Source organism: Cibotium barometz, chromosome 17, assembly GCF_041138505.1.
Source record: "Cibotium barometz isolate CiBa-2024 chromosome 17, ASM4113850v1, whole genome shotgun sequence".
Classification (NCBI taxonomy): Eukaryota; Viridiplantae; Streptophyta; class Polypodiopsida; order Cyatheales; family Cibotiaceae; genus Cibotium; species Cibotium barometz.
The window spans coordinates 34636332-34654272 of NC_141062.1; the positions used below are offsets into that span (position 1 = coordinate 34636332).

Below are 17941 nucleotides of genomic sequence, written 5' to 3' on the forward strand. Positions count from 1 at the left end.
TACATGCAAAAAAAAAATCAGTAGATAGTTTCAAGTAAAACAACCATATAAGAGAAGAGTGTAAGTTGCATGCAAGCGCTATGAATGATGGTAACCTAGAAAGGAACAAAGAGAAGAGTGTAAGGTGCATGCAAGCCCTATGAATCATCCTAATCCCGAGGATTAGTATTACGTATGTGGTAACCACAAAGTAAGGTGCATGCAAGCACCATATAAGAGGAGTGCAAGGTGCATGCAAGCACTATGAATCATAGTAAGCTACAAAGGAACAAAGAGAAGAATGTAATGTGCATGCAAGCACTATGAATCGTGGTAACCTAGAAAGGAACAAAGAAAAAACCCCACAGTGGAGCAACTATCTCTACTATTTTGTAGCCTGTCAGTATAACCTGGAAACTATTTTGTACCCCATATGAGTTCAAGCAAAAGTTTTCACCGGTGCTGAATTCGGCTTATGTTACAAATTCGTCCTAGCATGCCACCTTCCCGTCTTCTACTTTACTTGATTATGACATTTGGTTAAGGTGCTCTTACCTTCAGTAATGCTGGTATAAAACACATGCCACAAACCAACTGATAAGAACTGTGTTGGCATTCACTTTTTCAACGACTGCCAACACCCATGGGGGTTGTGGCCAAGTATTTACCTGCTTGATTTTTAGATAGTTGCATTCCACATGAGTTCGGATCAGTGATCCATAAACTATAGCGTGCCATACACATACACAACGCTAAATTCACTTTCAAATATTTGAAGGCCGAGTTTGTCCTTATTGCACAGCCCATATGCCTCACCCATGTAGCCCGTATGCTTGTTTGTGCATGATATATATACAGTTGTTGTATTCTCTCTGATAAAACATGATGTATATATACAGTTTTGATAGAAAAAGAGGACAACCGTACCTTGTACTGATCAGTACCTTCCATACCTGTATCGCACACATACAATACATAGCATACCTGACATTTTTAACCACCTTGAGCAATTGTGGCCACAACTGGACCAGAAGCACAAAACCAACTTACCATGTTTACACCTTCAAGTTGTGGAAAAATAGAGGAAAGTATCACAGCTTTCCCCTCCTTTCACAGCAACCCAGCAACATCAAGAAAAGATCTGCCTGTTGGTAACTCATACAACAGATCAAAAGCAAGACTACAAACTTAATGAAAGACAAAGCTATATCATACAAAATGATGCCTTCCACCAGAATCCTTATGAATAAGTATGCCTCCTACTGTTGGTGATCTGTTTGCAGGGCCTGTTCTCTAGAGGGTTGTGATCCTGAAGTTTAAGGGCAGAAAGGTTAGCAAGCAAGCATGAAATATAGCAGAAAAATGCATGACGGAGTCTTCAGAAACAGCCAACCTTGTGCAGAAGAGGGTAGACTGCAAATTGCAAACACACCAGAACCTTGCCCTGAAGCTTGAAGAGGAGAGGCTTCACTTGATGGAAGGGGCATTCCTCCATATCCAGATCCCATGAAGTGTCTTGAATCCTGCTGCAAAACAGTTGAGGTAGGTGCAGGCAAGGGCTCTCTCAGCTGCTGATAATGAGGAGGAGAAGGGGCTGGAAAATCCTGCTGCTCATGAGCAGCAGCAGAAGCATGCTGCTGCAGCTGCTGTGGCAGATGCTGATGCTGATGTGGCAGCTGGGGCTGATGCTGAGGTGGCTGCTGGGGCTGATGCTGATGTGGGGGTTGGTGCCGATGTGGCTCTGATTGTGATTGTGATTGTGTTTGTAGTTGCTGGAAGGGCATCCATGTCAAATACCTACATAATAACAGCTAAATTTGCAGCTCCTTGATGAGAACCAAGTCCAAGGGTTTTACCGTATAATGTTGGCACTGATTTGGGAAGTTTACAAGCTGCTTGGGAGGTGTTACCAAGCTCTTCCCACCACTCACATAGTCCGATGGTACACCTTGGCCACCATCGGACTTGTTTATGGCACGCTTTGTAGCTCGTGCTATCTTTAGCTTGGTCTTCCTATCATCTCTTGCTTTGCCTGCACTTGCATCTGATGAAAGCATTTTCCTGCACAGAAAAGCACGAGATTCACATACGTGATTCGAAGCAGCAACCTTATCAAAAGCCTGGAGATTATCTGCATCAATCTCACTTCACTGAGGAAAACTAACCTGGTAAGATATGCATGGACTGCATGTGTGAAACCTGGCTTGTAAGAGAAGAGCAGACCACGCAGTAGCTTTCCATCAATATTTGACTCAATTGTGTAACCATAGTGGAACACATCAGTTATCTTGGCTTCAAAGGTTCTCTTTTCAGCTGGTTTGAGCTCGTAGAGTGAAGACTTGTCACCGGCAGGACCTGCAAATCGTAAAGCAACTTCATGCATCGGCACCATAGTAGCAACGGAACGGGAACGGGAACGGAACGACAGCACCACCAGGGGAACGGGAACGAGAAAAAGGGGGAACGGGAACGAGGGGGAACGGAAACAGGGAACGACCTAGATAATTCCTAGAAATGACGAACATACAATGCTCATTTATATAACCAAATCAGAGACACACTAAAGTCTAGTGCACCATAATTTGCATGGCTAGATACTAACACTGAATAGATCTCACAAGTCAAAATAAATTAGCCCACATCATACATGACATAAGTGACAAAAAGCACAAAATGTGGCCCACATGGCACAGCCTAGTTCTCACAGCATGGCCTAGACATGGATCATCTACCACCATTCCAGTATGACAGGGATGCACCACATATCCGTCTCTCTCATAGTGAGAGGAACAGAGTATTGAGACAGGATCTATGGCAGCTCTATACACGAGAGACATGGATATCGCCTACACAGCCTCTTCCACCGAAGATGCTATACTACAGAGATCACTTCATGAGTATCACTGATGATGGATTTATAGAGAGGCCTAGATACATGGAGGGTTTTTTACCACACGGCTCCCGAGTGGCTATTGGTCAGCTCAGAGTTTCATCACACCGATTGGAGATTGAGACTGGCAGAGCAGCACAGATCCCCCGAGAGGAGAGGGTATGCAGATTGTGCAGAGAGGAGGTGGAGAGTGAGGAGCATTATGTATGCAGATGCAGAGCATATACAGCCATCAGAGAGAGATATCCCATTTTATTCAGAGAGCCACATTCCCTACGCCAGATCTTTGAGGCAGCAGACCAGCGCATACTGGGGAGATACATTCTAGACATACAGCGCCACAAAGAGACATTATTACAGGCTCAGACAGCTCTAGAGGGGGGGCGACAGACACAGATTACTACATTTTTTCAGAGATCCATTAATCTTTCTTTCTTTCTTTCTTTCTTTCTTTCTTTCTCTCTTGCTTTTTGGAGAAGTGTGGGGCTGAAGGACAGCGCATGAATCTGGCGTGGAAAAACAGCCTGTGAAGAGGAGGAATCGGCTGGTGCTACAGGCAGCATAGGAGTATTGCTCTCTCTCTCTCTCTCTCTCTCTCTCTCTCTCTCTCGCGCGCGCGCGATAGTCTTGCTACAGGAAAAGCGTGTGAGGCTGCTCACGGACTGGACAGAGGAGCAGGGGCGGCAGCATACAGGCGGATTGTTGGCAGGCAGCGCATAGGAGAGGCAGTAGGGGCAGCGGACTGTTTTCAGTCAGTGCACAGACAAGTGAACAGCAGGGCGGCAGGCTGCTTGCAGGCTGCGCGCAGAAGCTAAATTGCTATTACTCTCTATCTCTCTCTCTTGCTTGGAAAGCTAGAAGCATACAGGCTGACTGTAGGTGACTCAGTTGACGATTCACTTCTCTCTTTCTCTCTCTGGAGAAAGGTGGCATAAAGACTGTAAGTTTCTCTCTCTCTTTGTGAGCAAGTGGGACTGCAAGTGGTGTCTTATGGAGTCTTTCTTTTCACTAGTTCGTGACTGTTCCAGAGTGGTTCTCTCTGGCCCTTTGTGAGAGGAAGGGTTTGGCAGTTCAGAGAGTGGAAACAGGACAAGATTGTGGGCTGATTTGGATGAGTTTGTCGACTGTTTTTCATGGCTGAGTTTATGGCTATCAGCATTCAGTCAGATGCATATCTAAGGCCTCATGGATGTACAGACTTAGCAGATTAGAGGAGACATCAGTGTGGTGTTCTTGGGACACAAGGCTGTGTAACCTCTATGCTAAGAGGTCCTAAGGTTTGGCAGATTGGACTTGCAGACATACGAGCCATGAATGGCCATAATGTAATCATCTAAATCCTTTCCATTGAAATTGAATAAAGAAATACCGAAAGGGGCGCCAAGCTTTGGGGCCAACAGGTGTCGTTCTCTTTCTTGTTTTGGAGCACTCTAGCTCCTGTTTATTTGTTTATTAGCTGGACTACAATTGGATTGGGTGACTGCTAGTCTACCGCACTTTGGTTCTTCCAGAGGCCGGTTTCAAGGTTTCGTTGCCAGGACCATCATCAACTTTCTTAAGGGGGTGAGCTCGTGGTTGTCTCGAGAGGAAAGCCATTGCTGAAAATTTCAGCAAGATGTCAGACACAGAAGATGACAATTTTTATGCTGATGAGGAAGAGCAGGAGACCACTCCTGAGAGGACTGAATCTGAGAATGTACTTGCAAGAGACAGGCTGCAGAAGATGCACATTATGAGGATGAAATGCAGCTAGAAGACATGCCAAGTAAAGAGGAAGATGATGCCCAATTTAAAGCTCGTTTGGCAAGGGCAATGGATGTGTTTATGCAGCTCACACAAAGTGAGAAGTTTGCTGAATTTATGAGAACCCCTTCTGAGCCTAAGAAGAAGAAGAAGAAAGAGCATTCTAGGAACCCACCTCAGGGCAATAGTGGTGCCTTCCCACAGGATCCTGCTTTTGGACCGTTTCCTAACATGTAGAACACTTATGGTGCAAACCCACAGAGTTCTTTTTTTAGACAGCCACCTATTCCGCAGCAGTCTATGCATCCAGGCTATTTTGGCGGTGGTTCCATGTTCCAATCTATGATTGGGGGTTACCCTCAGGGGGGCATGGGAATGCAAGGGAATTTTGGAGCTAATTTTCAGCCTGGTATGCAAGGTAATATGTATGGTGGTATACAGTCCGGAATGCAAGGGAATATGTATGGGGGCATGCAGCCCGGAATGCAAGGAAACATGTATGGGGGCATGCAGCCCGGTATGCATAGTGGTATGTTTGGAAACATGGGGGGATCAGCAAGAATGCATGGTATGCCAAGTGTGGGAACTGGCAATGTTGACCCTATGATGGGCATGAATGCAGGGGGTAGCAATCTTGTGAGGCCACTTCCTTACGATAATCTAACGCCTATGAGTAAGGCGAAGGATTATAAGGAAGGTGGAGCTTCAGTAAAATTTGATACATTCAGTGGGGCCAAGGACAAGCTCAAGGCACTAACCTTTTTACAGCAGTTTGACGCTGCTTTTTCTGGTGGAAATTACACGAAATCCTCGAAAGTGAGAAAAGCCGCGACTTTTCTCAAGGGCAATGCATTGCAATGGTGGTCCACTCTTCTTTTGCAAGGCATAGCACCATCTACTTGGGTACAGTTTAAACAAGTTTTCTCTTCCGTGTGGCTCACATCTACATTTGAGGTGGATGTAATGACTGCATTGCACAAGTTAGATGCATAAAAGTGTGAGAATCTTGAGGATTATAATAAGAAGTTTTGAAAAGCTTTACTCCCAGTTACTTCTTATCGTGCAGTGCCTTTGTCTAAGCAGGTTGAGAAGTATTGTTGTGGGTTGCCCAAGGAAGTGCATGACTATTGCATAAAGACTCCAGTAATAAATATGTCGCAAATGATAGAGAATGCCATGACGGCAAAATGCATTACTCACTGGGGTTTCATCTGGATTTAGGGGCAATAAAAGCACAAGCAAGAAAACTGAAAAGTCAGGGCATGCTTCGCATGATGCAACAGTGCCTACATAGAAGCGGTATAAGAAGTTACCAATGCCCAAGAGAACTCCTGAGGAGAGACAAGCTTTGATGGATGCTAAGAAGTGCTTTTTCTGTACTGAGGAGGGACATATGTCTTTCAATTGTCCCAAGCGTAAGTCCCAAAAGGACTCTAACACTAAAGGGGAGCCCAAGTCTAAGAAAGCAAAACCTTCTGCAGGGTTAGTTCCTGATCTTGTTGGGAAACAGCCAGGTGGGGAGGAGACTCAGTTGTGCAGGGCATGGGACAAAGTTAGAGATCAGAATGCCTTGATTTTCTTTGACACATGTGCTAGGGCCAACTTTATCTCTTAACACAAGTGCTAGGGCCAACTTTATCTCACCAGATTTGGCTCGCAGATTGGAGAGGAGATGGAGCCTTTGTATGAGGCTAATATGGCTTGTCCTGGGTATGCAGAACCCGTTACTCCTATTATTGGGAAGCTGAGGCTTCATGTGTAGGGTTATGTGGACAGTGAGAAGTTCTATATCATGCCACTTGATGGGTGTGATGTTTTGTTGGGTATGCCATGGTGTCGTAGAGTACATGCGGTGGTGGATACGTATAACAAGAAGATTACTTTGACTCATAGAGGGAAAGAGCATATTTTGGATGTAAAGCTTAGAGGGAAATCTGTTCCTATTGTGTCGGCTTCGGCCATTTCATCAGTAATGAAAAAGCATCTTTCCACGTACTTGGTTTTTGTAAAGGATGCAAAAGATAATGAGTCTAAATCTAATTTGTCTATGTTAGATAAAGACAGGACTGATTTTCTACGTGAGTACCAGGATTGTTTTTCCGAGTCATTGCCAGGAGAACTTCCTCCGGAAAGGCCAGAAGATCATGCTATTGATCTTATTCCGGGGAGTACCCCACCAAATAGACCGCCGTACCGTGTTAGTGCATCCCAACAAGAGGAAATTATGAGCCAGGTACAGGATTTGTTGAAAAAGGAGTTGATTCAACCTAGCTCATCACCCTTTTGCTCACCTGTGCTCTTAGTGCAAAAGAAAGATGGTTCTTGGCGCATGTGTATTGACTGGAGAGCGCTAAACAAGAACACCATCAAGAATCAATTCCCTATTCCAAGGATCGATGACATATTGGACCGCTTACAGGGCTCCACAGTCTTTAGTCGGATAGACTTGAAAAGCGGGTATGTGTATTAGACCCGAGGATGTGCATACGACAACATTTCGGACCACTTTTGGGCTATATGAGTTCTTGGTCATGCCCTTTGGCTTGACAAATGCTCAAGCCACCTTTAACAGGATGATGGATAGGATTTTCCGGCCTCATAGAGCGTTTGTGGAACATTCTTTGATGATATGATTGTGCATTCACGCTCAGAGGAGGAGCATAGGAAGCATTTGGCCATTGTGTTTGAAGAACTCCAGAAGCATAGGTTGGTCATTAATGGCAAGAAGAGTGAGTTCTTCTCGGAAGAGAGACACTTCTTGGGACATATCGTGTCTAAAGATGGAGTCCGTATGGATCCTTCGAAAGTGGAAGCAATTCTCAATTGGCCAGATTTAAGGACCGTGCATGATGTACGCACCTTTTTGGGATTGTTTTTCTATTGCAGGCGGTATATACGGTATTTTGCTGAGATTGCTTCGCCCCTTCATGCTTTAACAAAGAAGGCAACTCCGTTTCGATGGGCTGATCAGGAAATTGCAGCCTTTAAAAAGCTTAAAGAAAAGCTTACTTCGGATCTCGTATTGGTATTACCGATCTCCGAAAGACTTTTGTTGTCTAGTGTGATGCATCTGGGAACAGCATTGGGGCAGTTCTCATGCAGGAAGAACATGTGATAGCCTATGAGAGTCGTATATTACAGAATGCCGAGAAGCATTTGCAGGTTTATGAGAAAGAGATGTTGGCTGTAATTCATGCTCTTTCTACATGGAAACACTATTTGCTTGGGGCTGATTTCACTGTGCAGATAGATCATCAGACCTTGCGTTATTTCCTCACTCAAACTAAACTTTCAGAGAAGCATATGAGATGGGCCAACTTTTTGTCTATGTTCCACTTTCAGATTGTACATGTGGAAGGCAAAAAGAATGTTGTGGCATATGCTTTGTCACGCAAGCCACAGGTCTCAGCAGTTTCACTTGCTTATCATCATGAGCTTGATGAGATGAAAGAGGAGTATGCCAAGGATGAGGATTTTGGAAGGGTCTATGATCAGATGTCTAAGGGTCGGTGGCATGATCATTATACTCTCAGGGGTGGCTTTTTGTTCATGCATGGTAGACTGTGTTACCAAGCAGTTACGACTCAAGGTTATGATTGAAAGTCATGCTCCACCATATGTAGGTCATAGAGGTATTGACACCACGGTAAAGGCAATTGAGGCTTTCTTTTATTGGCCGACCTTGAGAAGAGATGTTGATGCTTTTGTTAGGCAATGCATCGTATGTCAGAAGGTGAAGTATGACTGTCAGAAAACACCAGGGTTACTTCAGCCTTTACCTATTCCAGATAGACCATGGGAGAGCATTGCCATGGATTTTATATTTGATCTTCGGAGCACAAACGGGGAATGATGGCATTTGGACTATCATATGCAAGTTCAGTAAGCAGGCTCATTTCATTCCCGTGCGTACAAAGATCAAAGTTGATCACATGGTGAAGTTGTTCATAGCGAACATCTTCAAGTATCATGGCATGCCTTCGTCTATCATTAGTGACCATGATCCACGGATGACGAGTTTATTTTGGAGAGGGTTGTTTGACAACATGGGTACAACTCTCAAGTTTTCACCATCATTTCATCCACAAACAGATGGGCAGTCGGAAGAGGCTAATTCCACAGTGTTAGATCTTCTCAAGTGTTGTGTGTAAGAGCACAAGCACCAATGGGAAAAGTATCTTCCTTTGGTGGAGTTCGCTTATAAAAACACCATCCATACCTCGACGGGCAAGGCGCCTTTTGAGATTGTGGAGGGAGGAAAGAAGGTACCACCCATTTTGCACACAAAAGATTCTTTGAGGCTGACAAGTATGTGGAGAACATGGATGAAGCTTATAGGAGAGTTAAGTTGGCACTCCAAAAAACTCAGCAAAACCAAAAGAAAGCTGCAGACCGTCACACACGTGCATTAGAGTTTGCATTGGGTGATTGGGTTCTTTTGCGATTTGAGAAAGCTAGGCTCAAAAAGATGAAGGGTAAAGAGCGCTTATTCCCTAAGTCGAGCATGTGCTATTATGGACCTTTTTAGGTATTGAAAAAAAGATTGGTGAGGTGGCCTATTGTTTGAAGCTACCAGATCACTGGAGGATTCACAATGCATTTCATGTGAGTCTACTTAGACCTTTCCGTGGGGATGTGCCTGAGGATGTATCAGATGAGGCTCGGCCGGAAGTTGAGGAACTTGATGAGGTTCTTATTCCAAAGCAGATACTGGCACATAAGGAAAGAAAGATACGAGGTAAAGTTTCCCGTCGCTATCTTGTGAAGTTCAAAAACTATTCACCAGTTGTAGCCAACGAAAGGACGCCTGACGTGCTGTGTGTACGGGCTGCAAAAAACCAGCGCGATCAAGCGGCTATACGGGTGACCAGGCGCTGCTACACAGATGGGCTGCAGCCAAGTGGACGTCAGGCTGCTGCGTGTACTGAGGCAGTCAAGCGGGCGTCAGGCGGACTGCGAACAGCACGACTGCTTCATGTATGGAAACAGCCAAGTGGGCTGCGAGCGCCAAAGGGGCTGCGTTGGACTACGTATGTGGACTGCAGCCAGGCGGGCACCAAAACCGTACGCCATGCTGCCACGTGGGCCGGATTGTGGGCTACGCAGGTTTGCAGGAGTCGCATCCAGGTTGTCACAGAAGCACGCATGGGCTGCTGTTGGGCGCGCCTCTGTGCTATGGGCATTCGTGCTTTTGTGTGGCGCATCTCTTGGACTCCGTGTGTGGTTTACAGGCCCTGGTGCGTGGATATGGTTCTCTCATCGTGGATTGCAGGCCTTGTTTTATGAGATTGGGATACAGAGAATCAAGTTAAGTTGCACAGGATGATGTTCTGGGAAGAGATGTGTGTTGCCCTTCGTCTGGGACTTATGTGTATTCAAGGATTGCTTGACACGTCCTCTATCTTTCTCTCTCTAAGTTTTTAGCACCGTGATTGGATGGTGCTTATGTGGGTTTATCTGTTATGGAAACAGGACATTGGTTTTTCGAGAAGAAACATGACTTTGGTATCGAGGATACAGACCTATGGTTTATGGGATACAGGTCTTTGGTTTATCGGATACATGTCTTTGGTTTCAGGTGGAAAGCATGTCTTTGGATTCATGTGAACAGGTTATAGTTTTCTCGAGGTTACATGCAAGCTGTGACTATAGGGAAGAACATATGGTTTGGTTCAGCCCTACTGTTGTTTGGGAAAGGGTTTATGGGATCCATGATGGAGAAGACCTTTTCAAGCAGGGAGGTATTGTACACGTGTGCCTTCTCTATGGAATGCTTTGCTGTAATAACGAGAGTTTTTTTTTTTTGAAGTCCTGGGTGAAAAGCTTCGAGGGATCCTATTGGTAGAGGATTCTACGAGTTGTACTTTGTACTCAAATTTTGATCAAGTAAAGAAATACCACAAGGGGCGCCACTGCGTTTTGGGGCCAATCGATGTCCTTGTACTATTTGCAGGAGCACTCTAGCTCCCCCTGTTTGTCTCCTTTTCCAGGTTCCCATGGATGATGAAATGTTTTATGTGCAAGTGTTTGTTTCACCACCCGTCAGATTTCTGAAGGCCGGTTTCAGCAGCCTATGGCTGTAGATTTTGGGTACCTTTTTGTACCATATGAATATACTGAATTTCCAGCTATCTCTCTCTCTACTCTCCCTTCTGTCTGCGTTTTTGCATCAGCGTGTTCTCAGTGGTGTTTAGGGCTGAAAGAAGACCCCAGAGCTTCCGCGTGTTACATCATAGATGGCTCGTATTCCAAATAGACGTCAAGTCGGCTTTCCTGAATGAAGAGCTTACACAGAAGTATATGCTGACCAGCCGCTGGGACTTGAGGTTCTAGGCAAACAGGACAAGATGTATCAGCTGAAGAAAGCTTTGTATAGTCTCAAGCAGACTCTGCAAGCTTGGTACAAGCGGATTGATGAGTTCTTTCAGAAGCTTGGCCTGCGCCGTTGTCATGTAGATTCGAACCTTTATATCCTCTTTGAGAGGGGTTAGTTGTTATCATTGTGGTCTATGTTGATGACCTCATCTTTACAGGTTCTTATTCTGTGAGGATCCGTTCGGTCATGGATGCTTTGGAACAGAGTTTGAGATGACAGATCTTGGCCTTTTGCATTATTTTCTTGGCTTTGAGATTTGGCAGACCCCTCATTTTATTCTCTCAGCAGAAGTACACAGAGGAGATTCTTGACAGGTTTTAGATGACTGGGTGTAGACCAATATCTTCTCCTACGGATACTAGTGAGAAGCTTTCTCTTCTTGATGCTTCTCCAGGGATTGATCACGGACAATATCGGATTCTCGTCGATTGTTGGTATGGTTGACCTATTCCCGATTGGACATTTGTTTCACAGTCAGCTTATTGAGTTCTTTCACTTCCAAACCCTGTCAGCAGCATTTGCCGTGGGCTCTCATGGTTCTTCAGCACTTGCGTGGTACTTTGGACTTTGGCATCTTTTATGGCCAAGGGTGCACTCTTCCTGGATGGTCTGATTCAGATTGGGCTCGAGATCCGGATACTCGGCGTTCGACCACTGGTTGTGTTTTTTCACTTGGGTCGAGAGCCATTTCATGGAGCAGTAAAAAGCAGCCTACTATGGTGCTTTCCTCTACGAAGGCAGAGTATCGTGCAGTTTGTTATGCTGCCTATGAGGCGATTTGGTTGCGGAGATTATAGGGAGAACTTGGCTTTCCTCCTACCGGATCTACTCTTCTTTGGTGTGACAATCATAGTTGCATCGCCATTGCCAAGAACCCTCTGTTTCATGCTCGTACGAAACACATTGAGATTCAGTATCACTATGTTCGTGAACGGGTTCTTGCTGGAGATTTGCATTTGGAGTATTATCCTTCAGCAGAGAATGCAACAAATGCAGCAGATTTGTTCACCAAGTTGGTGTCTCAGGCTTCCTTGGCTCCCCATCTTCGGCTTCTCGGAGTTTGTTCAGCATCTTGTGCTAAGATGGGGTGTTAGCATATTCATCCCCATATTATGCCCATGTATTGTGCCCATATTTGATCCCTTTTATGGCCCTTGGCCATAGTCACAAGGGACGGAGGGGACGGACCCTTGGAACGGGGGGACGCCGTCCCGGGAAAACTGTGGGACGGGGACGGACGGACGTCCCCAGCTGGGCGTCCCTCACAAGGGACGGCATTCCGGGGACGGATCCAAGAGGGGACGGTTGTGGGGGACGGCTGCATGGGGACGCCTGCAGGTTATTGTTTGGGCAATGGTCACATTTTTGACCTTTTCTTTTGGGCGTTTGGGAGGGGCTTTTCATGGGCCTTTAGCCTTGGCCCATAGGCCTTGAGCCTTTGAGGCTTCGGGCCTTGGCCTCTCTCTTGCCTCCCTCCCTATAAGAAGACACACACACACACCCTCACACTTCAAGCTTTAGCTTCACACACACGCACACACACACACACACTCTCCCTCAAGCGGCAAGCCTCGAGGGCCAAGGTCTCAAGTTTCAAGCTCTCACACAAGCAAGCTGTAGCCTCTCAAGACACACTCTCTCCCTCACACACTCTCTCTCAAGCTTCACACACACACACACACACACCCCCACCCATCCTCACACTCAAGTTCTCCCTCAACTTTCAAGGCTCAAGCCTCACTCACTCTCTCTCTCTCTCTCTCTCTCTCTCTCTCTCTCTCTCAAGCTATCAAGTGACAAGGAGGCATCCATCATCCATGGCATCCTCCTCGTGGCAGTGGCTCTTCAAGTTCCAACTACCCGTAGAAGGACGACGGGATGGACATGGTGGGATGAGGTCAATCACACCCCATCCCCTCATGGAGGTGGTGCACAGCCATGGACATGCAAGCTTTGCCCGTATAGGCGAGTGGGTGGTACTAACAAAGTAATTTTTAAGTGCCGTTCCTACCCCCGTCCCCATTCCCTACATATGGCCGTCCCCCGTCCCGTCCCCGTCCCCCATTACCATCCCCTGTCCCTTGTGACTATGCCCTTGGCGCTGTGGGTTGGCCACCCTTATTTTCTCCTGTTTTTCTCCATTTTTCTGGTATTTTTCTAGTCGGCCAGATTATTTTGTCCAGTCGGCCAGCCGCATATGACCTATATATAGGTGGACTGGCCTCTCCCATTTTCATTTATTTATTGCTTGAGGTGTGGTTCATGTGTTGACACACACTCACCTGTTCTATCCTTCACTTATGAGACTATACTGTCTCTTGCTCGGGATTGCTTTCATTGCAGTATATTCAGCTTATTAGCTTCATATCTCTCTCTCTCTCTTTTGCACATCTCAGATCAGCACACTCTAGTGCTCATCTTGCTTCCGCTCTATGCACTCTTTCAGCACCCATATCCACCCACCACCCTCCTAAGAAATCAAGTGAGAAAGTACCTCAGAGAATCTGACTCACATCCAACATGTGCATGATCTCATTCAAAGGGCCACTCTACATACCAACAGCTATCAAGGAAGCCTTCTGTGAGTCCATCCACTTGACATTTAAGAAGGAAAGAGAGAGGGATGCTATCCTTGCCTCTCCCATGAGTGGAAGTTTGGAAAAGGCTTATATTCAAGGAAGAACATATACCCTAAGGTAAGTTTTCTTGTAAATGTCTTGCTTAGCAAACCCAAATACCATGCCTTCCTCCTTTCTAAGTCCATTTGCATGTTAATTATTGCTGCTAGCTTAGGAATGCCCAACCATTTGACAAGTCACAAACTTGCAAACAACCTTCAATAAGTGAAACAAGAAGTCTGTAAGAAAACAAAGGTAACAACACACTTAACTTGGTAAAGAAGAGCTCGAATTATGGAGGTAGCACATACCAACTGCAGGAAAAACAGGTATTGGAGCAGGCAGTACAGTATTCAAGCTTAACATTGGCTGCATGTCAATTGTAGGTAGTGGTGATGCTTTCTTCTCTATCTCTGGGCTTTTCACTACTAGCTGCTTCCCTTGCCTCTTCCTCTTGAGCTCTTTCCGCAGTAAGAGCCTCTCTGGCCTTTCATGTGCCTGCAACTCTGCATTCTAAATAAACCATCGGTCAGGCAATTCAAAACATCAAGTGTGCGCGTTGAATACATATACACATACAGACATAAATGCACGCACACATGTATGTATACCTACGTCAATATCAGAGGAAAGTTGGTAATGTACCTGTGTCCAGATAATACATGTCATCAAGAGGTTCCAGATTCTCATTGCATCCGCCAATAAAAACAAGAACTCCTCCTGATCTGGCATCTATGCAATCCCCTGCAACTGAAAATCTCGCACAAGGCCCTATATCTGCCGTCATGACCTTGCTCCAAACACCAGTCTCTGCACCCACCCAATAAAATGATTGCTCTTAAATAAGAAAGCTATATATACATGGATGCACATACATAAATACACACATATCCATCCATTTACAACTGTTTCTATAAGGACCACATCCTACAAAACCACCTGTGGCTAGCTTTCTTATTGAAGGAACCTGGCATCTAATGCACAACCTTAAACAGCTAAATAAGTAAAATCCCAAGGTTGATTGAACATAACTCAAGATGATTTGAACACTGCCGCACCAAAGCACTAGATGATTGAAGTGAAACACTGAACATTAAGGGCCAAATGAGTATAACTCAAGTTAGTTTGAGCTAGATTAGAAGTAGCTCACCACCCAACCATTGTCATACACAACATAAAGACTTAAACCTAGATTAATGCTAAGCATATGAGAGATTAACGCTTATCAAACACTAAGCAAGACACAACAGAGAAGGAGAGATAGACCTAATATAAAGTATATTTGCAAAACATGAGGACCTTGGTGTTACTCCCGACCAGCCTAGGGTCAGGGGTAGGGACGTGTGCTAACCTACGATTAGGGTTAGGGTTAACCCAAGATTAGGGTTAAGGGCTTATATAAGAAAGCTATATATACATGGATGCACATACATACATACGTACATACATATCCATCCATTTACCATGTTTCTATAAGGACCACATCCTACAAAACCACAGTGGTTAGTGTCACCCATTTCCCAGTATGAAAGGGGTCTGGTGGACTCCAGGATGTCTAAATATTTGGAAAGTACAAGCTTTGGGAATGGGGGATTATCCTAGAATACAAAGGACCACACTCCTAAAATTTAGGAGAGTTGCTATTTTTGGCCTGACTCCGATGGAAATTCTGTTCACGTCATTACATCTGGAATTGAGTAGATACCAAGAGTTGGCAAAGTGCCTATGACAGAATGTCTACTAGTTGGGATATTTTTAGAGATAAAGTTTATGAAAGGACCCATCTCTTAGATTGGGACATGTGGCAAGAAAGTGGATTAAAGTGGGACAAGTGGCCTCACACTTGTCACTTCAGCTATTGTGTGGCTCTCCACTTGTCATTGTAGCCTTCTCTTGCCATTTTAGCTCATGGGAGGCCCAAATCTATAAATTGGAGCCCTCTCTCTTCATTAATGGAGGCTCTCTTGCTGCACACTAGCCTCTACCACCATTACAGGCTGCCCTAATGATGGCTACTCTCTTTCTCTCTCTTGAAGGCTGCCCATGAAGAATACCGGCTGTTGGGGACTGTTTTGGAGGCTTCCATCGCGAAGAAATACTGAAGGCAAGGGTATTTAATCATTTATTATGATTTCTAGCCATTGTACTTGTTGTACCAACCCTTGTACCGACTGTACCGGCTTTTATACTTGTTGTACCTACTATACCAACCACCGTACCTGTTGTACCAACCACTGTACCTGCTGTACCAACCATTGTACCTACTGTACCGACTGAATGGAGAATTGTACTTGTTGTACCAGCTCTATTGCATGAAGACCCATGGTTTTTGGGAAAGAATCAGTACCCACACGGAGGTATATGGATTATGTTGTTGGCTCGGCATTTCTACAGCCTATGTTTCGGCTTGGTTGCCTCGTGTTGGGCTGTGTTATGGCATTTGTATATGGATAATCCGGCATCTCCCGTGGGGAGTGTAAGGCCCTCAAAGCTTGTACATGATATTATTCTCCTTGGGTAATAAAATACTCCAAGGGGGGGGGGGGGGTCGGCCCATTCCGGCCTCTATGCGCTGTCACACGTGCAAGCTCCATTTTCAGCATTTGTGGATGTTATGTCCAAACTTTTATGTTTTATGTAAAGTGATGATGGATATGTGTTAAGGTTGTGGCCATGTTTAAATGTTTTAATATGCATTGATGGTATCAACCATAGTTACCAAGGGACGGGGACGGGGATGGGGACGGGGGACGAGGACGGGGACGGGGATGGGGACGGCTAAAGGTAGGGAACGGGGACGAGGGGGTGGGGACGGTGTAGTGAGTAGGAGAGGGTGGAGAGGAAGGTGATGGACCGTGGAGTAGGAGAGGGAGATAGTGGAGAGGGAAGCTTGAGTAGGAGAGGGAGATCGTGGAGAGGAACTCAAGTCTTGGAAGGCTTGAGTAGAAGAGGAGTGGCTCCAAGCCCATTATATAGTTGTGTTGCTCTCTCTCTCTCTCTCTCTCTCTCTGTCTCTCTCTCTCAAATGGCCAGTGTTTACGGCTAGTAGCCGTTTATTTGAAAAAAAATGCCTGAAGATTTAGCTGTTGCAACCGTCCCCGTCCCCTGCAGACAACGTCCCCCCGTTCCCACAGGGGGGAACGCCTGTCCCCTGGTCACGTCCCCTCCGTCCCGTCCCCTTGGCCGTCCCCAGCCCGGTGTGCAGATCTCTAGGCTCAGGACGGCGTTCCCACGTCCCACGTGGGCGTCCCTCCGTCCCCCTGTCACTATGGTATCAACAAGTGTGTCAAAGGCCCTAGTCCCCCGGGCACCCGCCGCGAGTTACATTGGTATCAGAGCATAGGCTTTCTTGGAAGCGGAGGCTTCCTTCTATCAATAAGGAAGAGAAAAGATCTCAAGTGGGGACCAAACTTACCATCATTGCTATTAAGCATGGCCAGCCACTTCATAGCCTATGAAGCAAGAGCACGAGCATGAGCAGTAGACAGCTTGTTGATCTAAGGATTTATGAATTCACAAAATTTTATCTTGGAAGTGTGAAGTTGGCTTTATGTGCACACGTTTAGCACTCTTTCCATATGGATATTGCGGATTATATTATCAAGCTTACCAGCAAGCTATATGAAGATATATCTCGGGATATCTTAAGGATATGGTGAGGAGATATTTCTTTTGGCTTCATGACCAACCTGGCAAAGAAAAGCTAAGTATAATTTGAGTTTGCAAAGTTGGTGCTTTGGCTATTTACTATGAAGTATTTTTGATGTTCACTAACCCTTGTATAGCCATGCAAGGAGAAAGGTGGTGTTGTTTGCCTTGAGATGGTTTCAGGGAAACATTGTTTATCGCTCCCTTTATTGGGATGGATTATATCTATGGAGATTTCTTTCTTGGACGTGATTTATATAGATATTGGGCTTCACAAGCAATTTCTATGGACGAATCTGTCCGAGTTTATAGAGAAGAATCTTTGGATATCTCATGGATATGATGCTTTTATGGATAAAAGTCCACCTCTACTCCAAGGTGTGTAGTTAGCACGGAGTATGTGGTAAGAGGTATGGTATAGAGGTCTATGGATTCCTGGACTTCTTTTATAGGGATTTGGATCTATCCTCAGGTTTATGGATTATTCTTTTTGGCTCCCTTTATTTGGGATACATTGGACTTATGAAACTCATTGTTCACATACCCTGTGTAGTGTTCTCTTGTCCTACGTGCTCACTTGAAGATTGTTTACCATGTGTGGGTGGAACAATAGAGAGCAAATGGAAGGGAACATGGGCACTTCAGACGGTAGTGTGGAGCACAACATACCGTGTGTAGTGTTCTCTT

General features: G+C 45.4%; 1 protein-coding gene across 5 annotated transcripts in view; it reads right to left on the bottom strand.

The window, feature by feature from the left end:
• Positions 1-574: 574 nt before the first annotated feature.
• LOC147629919 (uncharacterized) overlaps positions 575-17941 on the bottom strand; it is a 49364-nt gene continuing 31997 nt past the window's right edge. For 3 of the 5 annotated variants that reach the window (XM_086811427.1, XM_086811425.1, XM_086811426.1), the window contains exons 6-11: positions 14252-14416; positions 13918-14112; positions 2145-2334; positions 1836-2040; positions 1373-1751; positions 575-1288 (exon numbers count right to left, since the gene is read on the bottom strand). In XM_086811427.1, the coding sequence (XP_086667553.1) occupies positions 1239-1288; positions 1373-1751; positions 1836-2040; positions 2145-2334; positions 13918-14112; positions 14252-14416 (1184 nt within the window). In that variant the 3' untranslated portion in view covers positions 575-1238. The remainder of the gene's footprint in view (positions 1289-1372; positions 1752-1835; positions 2041-2144; positions 2335-13917; positions 14113-14251; positions 14417-17941) is intronic. The other 2 variants (XR_015267767.1, XR_015267766.1) reach the window with 1 other exon arrangement.